Source organism: Cyrtonyx montezumae, unplaced genomic scaffold, assembly GCF_038088225.1.
Source record: "Cyrtonyx montezumae isolate F1298 unplaced genomic scaffold, pur_monq_1.0 scaffold_7, whole genome shotgun sequence".
In the NCBI taxonomy this organism is placed as follows: domain Eukaryota; kingdom Metazoa; phylum Chordata; class Aves; order Galliformes; family Odontophoridae; genus Cyrtonyx; species Cyrtonyx montezumae.
This window is the reverse complement of record NW_027072078.1, coordinates 19272341-19284797: the sequence shown is the minus strand read 5'-3', so window position 1 is coordinate 19284797 and position 12457 is coordinate 19272341. Positions and strand designations below refer to the sequence as shown.

At 33.0% G+C, this 12457-nt stretch overlaps 1 protein-coding gene across 17 annotated transcripts in view; it reads right to left on the bottom strand.

Annotated features, from left to right (window-relative positions):
- The window catches only part of LOC136058028 (sodium channel protein type 2 subunit alpha-like), a 53304-nt gene that overhangs the window by 7863 nt on the left and 32984 nt on the right, over positions 1-12457 (bottom strand). For 15 of the 17 annotated variants that reach the window (XM_065751194.1, XM_065751196.1, XM_065751210.1 and 12 more), the window contains 5 exons: positions 7840-7960; positions 6916-7070; positions 5904-6077; positions 2865-2987; positions 1251-1532 (listed from right to left, as the gene is read on the bottom strand). In XM_065751194.1, the coding sequence (XP_065607266.1) occupies positions 1251-1532; positions 2865-2987; positions 5904-6077; positions 6916-7070; positions 7840-7960 (855 nt within the window). The remainder of the gene's footprint in view (positions 1-1250; positions 1533-2864; positions 2988-5903; positions 6078-6915; positions 7071-7839; positions 7961-12457) is intronic. The other 2 variants (XM_065751207.1, XM_065751206.1) reach the window with 1 other exon arrangement.

Genomic DNA, 12457 nt, shown 5'->3' with positions numbered 1-12457 from the left:
AGGAACACTCAGTATCTAGTATAAAAACATCTCTGTAACAGAGGGCACAGGAAACGGACAGGGGAAATACAATTTGCACACTTTGTAGTAATAATGGTAATTTATAGAATAAATATGCCATGCTATATGAAAGCATCTAACATCTACGCTATATGTAACACAATATATATTTAGTTTATTATAAAGGCTTCATAAAAAGCATTAACAGAAATGAACCACAAATATAATTTTGTAATAAAAATATTTTTTCCTATTTAACTACAATTTAAAGTCTTCATAGTTTTATGTACTTCTTATTGAAATATATGTATTTTAGGAGCAAATGCTGTTTGTCTGCAAGCATCAGGAGAAAGTGTTATAAAATTATCCTAATTGTCAGGATCTGTTTGTCAGTATCTGTCCATACCCAGACCCTTGCACAAGAATTGTACTACAGGAAGAACTGTCTCCATGCTATGTGAAAGGTTGGGTGCCCTAATCTCAGATACAGTGTTACTTATGATTCCTTTCCCTAACCCACTTCAAGGTCTGACAAATCAATCACCTCTTAAACCTGCACTGGAGATCTTATGAGTTATTATATTCTTACTGTTATATCTAATGACAAACTAGCTCCTTACATGAGCATAGACATGAAGAAAAATGCACTCTACCTTGACCTGGCTGTTGACAGGAAAAATAATTTCTTATTGCCAAAATGTTCTGAGATTAATGGATTTTAAATCTGAAAGATGTTGCTGTGGATTTATAATGATATCCAGGAACAGATTATATGGGGAGGTATTGGCAGTAGTTGCTCACATCAGACCAGACACTCAGCTAGGATGTCTGCCTTTTGAACTGCTCTCTGCCTTTCTGCCTTAGAAGATAATTAAGCTCATAATGGAGCAAAGAGACCTTTGTAATAATTAGAGGGACCTCTGAAACTTTTCTACCAGGACAAGAAATTAAATCCATTTCTGCAGTTTATATTGTGCAGCACTTGTACAGATTCTTGTACATCTTTCCACTTAAAAATACATTTTTCATGATGAGGCTGTATTGTCCAGGCTGAAAACTCACTGTACTACTTTTCATTCAAAAATTACAAGTAAATGTGCAATAGAGGCTTTGTCAAGGTTCTTTTGTGCAAACTGTACATCACCGCTATTAAGAAATTATTTCACTGTGTAGCAGACTTATGTTGTCCATTTATTTGAGACTTCTTTAAAGAGGGCAAACAGAAAAAATGTATGAATGAATTTACTTACTACTTGAAGCAGAGCAAGATACCCAGCTCCTACATTATCAAAGTTTACTTTCACATTTTTCCAGCGGGCACTTTGATTGTTTTTTATAAGTTCCTCACATTGAGTATAATTGTTGACATCACTGACATCAAACATCTCGCCTGTTGTGGTGTTGACACAGTGATAGAATTTTCCAGCAAACAGATTTACTCCCATGATGCTGAAGATGAGCCAGAATATAAGACAAACCAGCAATACATTCATGATAGATGGAATTGCTCCTACAAGGGCATTTACAACCACCTATTAGAGAAATTAGACAAAATAGTCAGTTTATGAACAGAAAAATTAAGATACTTTTAAGGTGTTAGAGCTGTTTTAATATGGAATGGATAGTTAAAATGTAACAGTGTAAAAGTTAAGGGGGAAGGATTATTTAAGGTTTGATAAAAATCACTTGTGAGACCAAAAGCAAAAAATGAAAATTATATGGAAGCAACGACAATGGAAAAAAATTAAAAAAAGTGAAAACTAAAGAAAACCTGTTAGTAGCAAGATGTATTCTTAGAATTTGTGTGCTCTAGAGAAAAAGAAAGAAAGAAATGTTAAATTCCAACTATACAAATAAAAATGTATAAATAAGAAACAAAGCAGAATAAGATCAAAGAATGATGTGAAAGACTGAATACAAATGTTTGCATTTGAAAACATTACAAATTATGTTATTCACAGACCATTTACATGTATATTGATACCAATGTATTTTAGCATCTGCTTACAATATGACGTAATTAAGTACCTTTAATTTAATAACATCATCTATTATATTATAAATCTTGGTTTTAAATTGCCTGTCTCATTGTAGATGCTCTTCCACATTTTTTTCAATTGCAGCACTTAATACAATTGAGCTGGTATATATGAGGAAGTGACAATAAAAGATCCAATGAAATCTCTTGATAAAAATGTTATTTAATCACTTATTGTGGTTGAAAAAAAAAAAAGATCTGCAAGTAATTTCTTTTCAATAAACCATGAAAGACTAAGGAAAGATTTCTCAATAGGAGTACATTGTAAATTTTTTATGTATCTATTTTTTCAGGAAATAGAATAGTCTGTGTTTACAGCAGACAGCTGGTAGTAGTTTGTTGTTGTTGTTTTCTAGTTTTTCTCAGATTGGCAGAATTTGAAAATTATAATTTCCCCAACAAGAAGGATTTAGCTGTGTAGGAATAGGGGTAAGATGGCAGAATATGTATTTGAATGAAGTAAAGGACACTTGTTGCGAAAATGGTATCTCAACTGCCCCATTTTCTATTTCCAGCCCCATCTGTATTTCAGGAAATTGTTCAGAAAGCCTTCCCATATTACAGCGTGTGTTGTGGGATCTTTTTCCCAGACTGGTAGATGGAAAGCCACAGGGAGGCTTTAGCTGCCTTTTTCCCACTTTTGTCAGGCAAATTTGAAGCTCTTGAAATGTAATATCCAAAAGTTAGCTGTATGCATATCCTGTGCTTAAGGATACATTTTTTTCCCTGAATTCTTCTGGTGTTTTTTGTAGGAAACACAACTCTCATAATTCTACATTACTTTGTGTATTCATAGATTAATTTAATCTCATTCACTTTTTCTTACCCTCATTCCTTCGAATCGCGACAAGGCTCTTAAAGGTCTTAAAGCTCTTAATGTCCGAAGCGATTTAATGGCACCAAGTTCAGAATAGCCCAAAGCATTGGCTATTAAACTAACCAATGACACCTATAAAAAGAAATAAATGGTCATTCTACAGTTTATTAAAAAAGAATACAAATTGAATATACAGAAACATCAACAGAAACATCAGTGGAAGAGAGCTCAAAATCAGTGATCAATGGAAGAAATCCCATGATTTCCTCTGTTATATGGAGGCATGTTTGGAAAAGGAAAATATGCTATGAAATATTTCTTATAGTTGAATAGGGGTTAATAGTGAGATGAAAGCACAGTCTTGGTAAAAGACGAAGTCATCAGAAATACCTGAAGAGTCATAGTCATAGTTTAAAATTGGTAAATATACCAAGATTAAATAATGTCAGTATTTAATCTTGGTATATTCAGAGCTTTAAAGTGCTCGGAATGTTGAACCTTAATTCAACATTCCGAGCACTTTAAAGCTCTGAATATACCAAGATTAAATACTGACATTATTTGTATCTATCTTCACTAGGAAAATGTTTAATAATACATTATTTCTAAATAAGAAGCATATAATAGAACCAATAGCCAGAGTATTTATGAAATATATATTGACTGAGGCGATACATTCTCCTTTGCTGGTCAACTTCCTCAAAAACTCTTCTAAGTACAGGAAACATGCAGTCTGTCTGATAGATGCTAACAGATGCTAGCATTATAAAAGTAATTGTTTGATGATCTACAGCCATAGTGAGCTCCTGATTCATGTTTCAATGAATTTTCTATTACAAACTAATCCATGCTAGGAAGGAGCAATTAATATGTGTTTCTCAAATAGAACAGATTTTAAGCAGTATTAGTATGAAAAAAAGTACATTCACTTACTTTTGACTGTTTTAGAGACATGAGTGAGGAAATATCCTACTTTACTCATGTTTTCCTTCAGTTTAACCACCAAAAGCACAGAAAACATATAAATGAAAAAAGGCATATTTCAGTGCTTAAAAAGATACCCCCCAAATGTTCATTTCCGTACTTCAACCTACCGTTCTTAAAATTGCTGTACAGAAATTGCTGTACAGAAATGGGTGGTAAGACAGTAAGATTTTGCCCATTAAATGGAATGGTAGATTCCTATGTTACTTATAAGAAACATTTGTATCAATTACAAGCACTGGAGTTTTTAAGATGTAAGTAAGATGTGTCCAGGCTCATCTGCCTTTGCTGTTAACTGACAGAGCTGAATCACATTTTCTTGGTGTAATTTTTTTGTAAATCTAATTTCATCACATCAACTGAAAGCAGCTGTGGCTATTTCTTGCAATGAGAGCTAGGTATGTAAGATATTAAAGGTCGAAACCCTGAGGGACTATCAGTGTTTACCCTTGAATAATTTTAAAGGATGGAGTTAAACAATTTGATTAAGTTTAGTCACTTGTAATGAAGAAGGGCTCACTACTGTTCTCACTTGGAGAATGCTGCTGAATCATGCCTGCTTAATCTCTCCACTAAAGAGTGTAGATCCTATTCATATATAGATCCATATGTAGGTAACATGAGTTCATAAATTTCTTCCAAACATGGTTCTCGTTGTGCTAAAATAATTGCTGAATTAGCCTTTGGCAGTTTTTTGACACTTTCTGGAACACTGAATATAAGTATTCAAAAGTAGAAGATTCTGATATCATTTGTTTATGGTTTTGTTTCTAAAATTTAATGGAAAAAGTTGTCAGAATTAGCTACTTTACTTGTGATTATGATGTTTATAACTCTGAGAGCCTGCTCAGATAGCAGCATCTCTGAGGCTAAACTGTTATTAAGAAACCATGGAGTATGGCTTAGAATAATCAGATTAGGTTTATCTTACAAAAAGAATAATCAAAACATGAGTTGTAGTTCATCTAAAATAAATTCCATTCTTAACATAATCCTGGAAAGAAGTATCTGTCTACATCTTCAAGATCCTCTTAGGAAAACTGTTTACAGTACTCAATACTAGTATCTAATTTCAGGAAAGAGCTCAACCAAACCAATGTGGACAGGTAAAAAAAAAAACAAAACATCTTCCATTTTGAGTTATGGGCCAGTTTAGGAAGGGTTGGGGCTTTTTTTCTCTCTTGTAAAAAATCTGACATTTCCACTGTATGTTCACAAATAATAACTATTTATGGATCCAAATTTTATCCAGATTTCTCAGGAAATACAGTAGTATAGGCAGAAACTACATTTGAGCATAAACTATATACATGTCCAGAAATGGACATTTGCCCTAAGACGCCATCTCTGAGTTAAACACTGAGGATATGTATAGCAAATGAACTGGGTCAGATAATGTGTGAAGGCAAGGGACCAAAATACTCTGCGAGTAAAACCAGCTTTGATCCCTTATGACACCATAAGCAAGGCCTTTGCACAGAAGTATATCAGAACTGGGAAGACAGCCAAGAAACCCTGTACTCTCTTCTACCATAAACCCTGCCAAGTCACAGCTAATTCAACTATTGCAGATTGTCAACCAATTAAAACTATTTTTTTTAGCAAATAACCACTGTTTTTTATTTTAGTAATAGTGATAACAGGATAGTTTTGGGGGATGAAGTTCTGAGACTTCAGGTGAAATCTAGATCATATGTACCATTTCAGTTGCAAAACCTCAATGCCTGTAGAAGAAACTTGCACAAAATGGTGTCTTATTTGCTAAAGAATAAGTTAATGTGAAGAAATTGCCATTACAAATATAGCCTGAAAGGTTTAAAAATAGTTTTTAGTTGTTTATTTTCTCATAAAATCTTGTTTGATACATTCAAATAAGAATTAGCAAACTGATGGCCAGTGATTCTTTTCCTTCTGGGTATATAAACCTACTTTAAACAACACATCCAGATACAATGAGAATTTTTTTTGCATGTTAGTAAAAAGATTACTTATTAGTAACAAACTTTACAACATAAAGAATACTACTGTAGTGAGGTTTACAGTATTAGAGTCATACATACTTACATCAACAATCAGAAAGTCCAGCCAGCACCAGGCATTAGTAAAATATATTTGAAAACCATATGCTACCCATTTTAAAAGCATTTCCAAAATGAAAATGTATGTAAAAACTTTGTCAGCATATTCCAACATGGTCTTGATAGTTTTACGCTGTTCGATATATATATCTTCAAAAGCCTGTGTAAAAAAAATATTCCAGTATTACTAATGTTTCACAGAATATAAATGATTAAAATAAGCAGCCGAGACATAATCTTTCCCTTTTTCTTCTGTGTCCTCTCATTTTACCTATTTCTCATCTATAACCATGCTGCAAATTCGAGCAACGTTATTCAGCCTTGCCTGGGATTTCTCCAGTGAAGTGTATTGAATGACATATATATCCTATTTTACTACTGAAAGAAGAAACAAACTGAAAGCATGATTTCTTTTTCTACTGTTGTATTAGAAAATGTTCACACATACACAAAGAAAAAAAACAACAACTTCTTTCAAACAAAAATCTGATCTGAGCAGTTTGAGAGATTACATTTAATCCTCTATCAATCAAACTCCTGTCTAATAGTCAAAGAGCAGTGTATTTGCTCTAGTTTATACTATGCACATTGATAGTTAGCAGTTGTTCACCTTCAACAGAGCTGGGAAGGTGGGTAATGTAAATCTTACTGAAAAATAATTTTTTTGTTTCTTTTGCTACCTCCTGCCTCCAAAACAACAGCAGAATGAAGTAATGCTCCAGTTTGTCTATGGTCTTTTGTAAGCACCGTCCAAGGAATGACACAGCCCAGAAGGAATTAAGGGCTTGAAATTATATATTTAGCTGTATACTCACTGTTAACAGAGTTTCTTTGTACTCAAATCATTTTACAGACATGCTAAAAACTGGTATGAAATTGTGGAATAAAGGTAATACATAGTTCAAATAAAAATAGACCTTTCTGATGCAGTTTGAATTCTGCTGTTACTGATGAAAAGACATCTAATTATTTCAGCATGTGCATTTTTTTTAACTTACTAGTGCTCCACTGCTGAGAAGAATCATGAAGACAATGAAAGTCTCAAACCAATTGTGTTCAACTATGCTGTAGCAGGTTTTTCTAAGATTCCACCAGATTTTTCCTTTGCCATCCTCTATACTTACTTGGCAACATGGAAATTTCTGCACACAACCTGCATTAGATTAAGAAATATTAGGATTTAAAAGCAAATCATTCTTATGTAAATAATTACTCTGGTATTAAAATTGTTAGTAGCAATAATTAATTTATAGTATTCTAATTTTTTTAATAAATATTGTGATCCTCTTCTATAGGATGCCAAATATGTGAATTTAGACAAATTAGTAATTTGAATTGGCATCACAGAATCACAGAATTGTAGGAGTTGGAAGGGACCTCTAGAGGTCATCCAGTTCAACCCCTGCCAAAGCAGCTCCCTAGCCCAGGTTGCACAGGTAGGCGTCCAGGTGGGTCTGGAACATCCCCAGAGAAGGAGACTCCACCACTTCTCTGGGCAGCCTGTGCCAGTGCTCCGTCACCTTCGTCATTAAGGGATTAGACAATAGTAGATGTAATTACGAGTAAACTACACATTCATATATTTGACCATTGATATTTAATCATTCCTTTTGTTGATAGTCTCACAGAAATGAAGTTCCAAATTTTTAGGGCTCTTTCATGTAATGAAAATGCATTTTAAGAATGGAAAAGTTAATTAAGTTCCTTAGTTACAAGGAGTAAGCAGTGGTCAGGTAGACAGTTACTCAAAGCCCAGAGAAACCTTGTTCTGGCATCTGATTTCCAGCATTCCAGGCTTTGAGCATTTTCTTTTGATTGTAGGGATCACAAAGTTCCAAAAGATTTTAAAGAGTCCAGAACTTAAATATGTCTAATAATGTATTTTGGTAATACATCTCTTAAGTCAACAGTTATTCTACAACCTTCTGTAAAACAGGCTTCTGGTTCAAGAGCTTCTTCAGGTTCAATTTCTGCTTGCTCTCCCTCTCCAGGAGGGGCAATATCAACTGTGCTCCCTTCAGATGAACTGGATGCATTTAGTTTCTGCAAGTAAAGTTCCACAGAACAATTTTTTCTCATTAGATACATATTCTGTAAAAATTACACTGAATCAAATCTTGCCACTCTCTGACTTTTGAAAACCAGAATGTTTACTCTGATAAATACGCATAAGTAAAACCACAGTAATAAGGTGTATGTTGTATAGTTCTATTCCTCTGTTTATCTTCTCAGAGGGAACATTTAAATATGATTTAGCTACTAACCTTTTTCATGTATATGACTTCTGCATTCAAGGCTCAGTGATGTTACAACTGGAGATCTTACTGATACCACACCCAAGCTATTTTCTTTTTTTTTTTTTTTTGCTATACTATTTTACATTGCAATAAATGACCTAACAGAGTGAACTAAATGAACTAAACAAATTAATCCCCAAAGTTATCTGTATGTCCACTGCAGATGGCATTTTCAAAAACCTAAAATATATCTGAATGAAAGAGTTGTAAATTCCATACTAAATTTCTCCAATCTTTTTCTTTTTTTTTTTTTTTCATACAGAATGAATTAATATCTCTGAAATCTCTTCTTTGAAATCTGATCTCCTGTGAAAATACTGAGAGACCTCCTGAGGTCCCTTCCATCCTGAATTTTTCTGTCATTCTACTATTTGTATATAGTCTAAGACTATAGTTCTCACTATGGTAAAAACACTCACAGATGCAAAAATTCCAACAGAGCAGCTCACATTACATAAATCTTTTTACCAAGTAAAATTTGGATCAGGACAAACTGTTCATCAGTCGTGCAAGACTGCCCATAATTTTCTTCTTTTAAGAAAAAGTGGTTAGAATGGACAAACCTACTACAGATGCATACAATTATTGCAAAAAAAACTGAGCACAGAACTTGTTTTCATTTGTCAATATTGTTTATGTATTAATTTTTTCACTCAAAATACATTTTCTTTATTGTGAAATAAGGCTTGTAATCAGAAAGCAACATTAAAAAAATGACAATGAAATTATTCTGGTTTATACTGTGTAGCAGTAATTCGTAGAAATTTAGAGGAGCATCCTGAACACTGGAGTTGTTTATGAGGTGATGTAACAGAAAGGCATTTGATCACTGACATATTTATACTTTTCAGCTAAGCAGGTCTGATCATGAAGTTTGACCTTTGTTAGAGTTTTTTCTACAGCTTGTGAGAGAATTCTCGATACCAGCATGTTTCTCATTCAGATGATTTGAATTATATTACTTCAAATAGCAGATGAAAACTTTTTAAAATGGCAATACTATGTATTCTGTCTTTCAGAGACCCTGCTGCAAATTGGAACTAGTTATTTAGTTCAAACCAAGTCCCTTGAGAAAAATGCAATGGGAGCTGAGAGATTTTTTGAAGCAAATGGCACACATCTCTTTATATAATTTGGTAAGCAATTCCACTTTCATATTCAACTCACACGAGATGATTTATGTTTAAAAATAATTTATGCTAGGTGATATGTAATTTCAGGGCTGTTAAATATGGATTCAATCAGACCTCATCTTACATAGCTGTAACAGTATTGTGAGCAAAAATAAAGGACTTGTTGCAGAATGGAAAGATTTCTGACAAACACACTTGTATTAGTTTGAAAGCCACTCTTTCCCTTTCCAAATACCATGATCTGTCATACCTGGAAAATCACATGACAAGTATGAAAAGATTTGGAAAAATACACTGAGATTTTGATATTTCCAGTGGTTAGTTCATGCTTAGTAAACATGTAAGTATCATGTTTCCCTTTTCATACTGCACTATTACTAAGATTTTGAAAAATTATGTATATAAAACAATTATTGCTGTATTGGCTATAACTGAATGATTTTACTGCTGGTCATGCAGTAACTGAACCAAAATGATCTGTGCTTTTTATAATGAAAATACTTGAAACTTTGCTTTCTGTATTACATTTACAGACCAAAATGCACTCTACTGTGGAAAAGGAAACGATTTATAAGTCAATTTTCTTATATATCATGGTAATGAAAGAAATAAAAGATTATGGAAATTGTCACAGAAATTATAGGCAGTTTCTTCATTAAATAAAGCCTAAATATTGTGAGAACAATAATCTGCCACATTTAAGTTAGAAAAAGTCATTTATGGCTTGATCCATCAACATTAAATCAATGACTGACTTAATAGTAGCAAGAGAAAAGTTCACAGTGAGCATAAATAATTAATCCATATGAGTTCCAATTAAAAGGTAGTCAATTCTTTAATGGCTTCTTCCCATGCCATCTGTGTTTCAGATAGTCCTGTCAGCATAGCTGCTAAAAAACAAGTGACAGAATTGCAATTTATATACAGTAAAACAAAACACTATAATTTTCTTAATCCTTCTTCAAATAAAGCATTCCCTCAACAATCGAATTATTGAAAATACCATGAAGTTACTAAAACTGCTCTTCTTTGCTCCATGTCCCTAAATTAGGAAAGAACCATTAAATTTTAAATAAGGTGACTTTAATATTCTACTTTTTTTTTTTTTTTCCTAGCAATAAAACTAATGAAACTAAGGAAACTCAAGAAACATTCCTTTCACCATTTCTTTTCACATGTGCTTATCAGCCTCTAGAATATGCTATACCCTGTAAATGCTTATTTATGTCTTCAGTGATACAATACCATATTTTTCTTTACAAGGATACATTTGAAAGCAATTGCTTATGATGCAGCATTCTCAAGGCCTAAGTCAGCAAAACAACATGCTTTTCTAGCGCAGAAGCCTGAGCAAGGCTGTGGAAATCACACACAAGAAATAAAATAAAAAGACTTCCTCAATGGGATTATATTTTTCAGAAAATAGTATCATAAATCTTATTGTTTAAAATGTAACAAAAAAAAGCTTAACCACCAACCCAAACACTTGGCTAAACATACATATAATCAGCCTCCATATCATCCTTTTAGAGCAGTGCATCTATTTTCAACAGCTTAGATCATTAAAACAAGCTTTGACCAACAGCATGTTAATGTGCCCAATTACGAGAAAATGCATTCACTTAAGACCCAGTCTTGCTCTCATGTGATTTTATTCTAGATTTCAATAAGAGCAAGAGCAGGCAACAAAAACTTTAAGCTTTACAAACTGCTTCATGATTCAAGTGACAGTAAAATAAAGGGATTCAGCCATTACAAATTGCCTTTAGTAATTTAGCCATGTAGTTTTATCATTTGAATCTTTAAAGCTGCACTGTAATCGAGTGATAAAATATAAAATAATGGAGCTTGATGATTCCAAAGAGATTCTAAACTAACTTTAAATCACAAATCTTATACTTGACTTTTATATTAGGCAAACAACTTTAAAAAACTCTTTCCATAGAGCTTTACTTGATGTTTGAGGCATATCTTGGTTTAAAAATTAATCAGTTAAATTTGAGACTTTTCAGAATACACAGCAATATGAATTTTGGTTGGTATCACTGAAAAATTTATACTACAATATAATGTCAATAGATCACACTACACAGAAGTACAGGTGGAGCGATATGGTTATTCTTTTGAAGCCAGTGAGACTGCCTGAATGTAACAACTTTGAATCCAGCTGTAGGACTTGAAATCTCAACCTCAAAAAAAATTTTGTGTTCAAGTTTTTTACCTGGATTATTTGAAATCTGAAGCTCCATATAACTTTAATTCCTGTGTAACATTTGCCATCCTATTCCCAAAGTCTCCGCCAATGATGCTGTAATGGACATTATATTCACTCATAATGAAAAAACAACTAGGGTATATTTATATAGTTTTATAAAAGCAGTGCTGACTACTCTATGATTATTCTCATTTACTCTGGGTAAAGTCTGCCAACTCAGTAACAGACTTGGTTATTGTGAAAGACTTTCAAAAATATCACTGTTTATGATGGACTTTAAACGTTAAGAAAAAGTTATTTGTTGAATGGCACACACTGGGAATTTTATTTTACAGGGTTTCTTTGCTAAGTATAATTTCAGCAATTATGAAACTGTTTACTCTTCTTGCAGTTTATAAAACTCAAGATATGCACTGCCCAAATGAATATAGAATGTCGTTGATGGATCTTGAGGATTTGCATTACAGTGCATTGCAGATTTTAAAATATATCAGTGTATTTTTTATGCAAGCTACTGCAATAGTTTAAATTGTATTCATTAATTTCATTCATTAAGGACCTGAAGTGCGGCAATAATCATTAGATAAATGACCTAGCATATTTCGTTAAATATATACATTTATAAGGGCTGAATCAAAAAGGGTTGTTTTTATTTTTTAAAAACTGTGCATGCTCCCTTTTTTCTTTGGCCCCTTTAAAGTATAACATTCCAGTACTTTTATGATCCATACTTCAAAACCTGCAGAACATGCAGTTATTGCTAAAGACTTCATTAAAATATCCAGAAAAATCATTAGCAGAGTTAAAAAACGTATTTTGGGGTTGCCAGTCCCACCTGACCATGCTGTGATGTGAGTCTCATGACTCAGCAGAGAGCAGCTGTGCATGTTTCCAC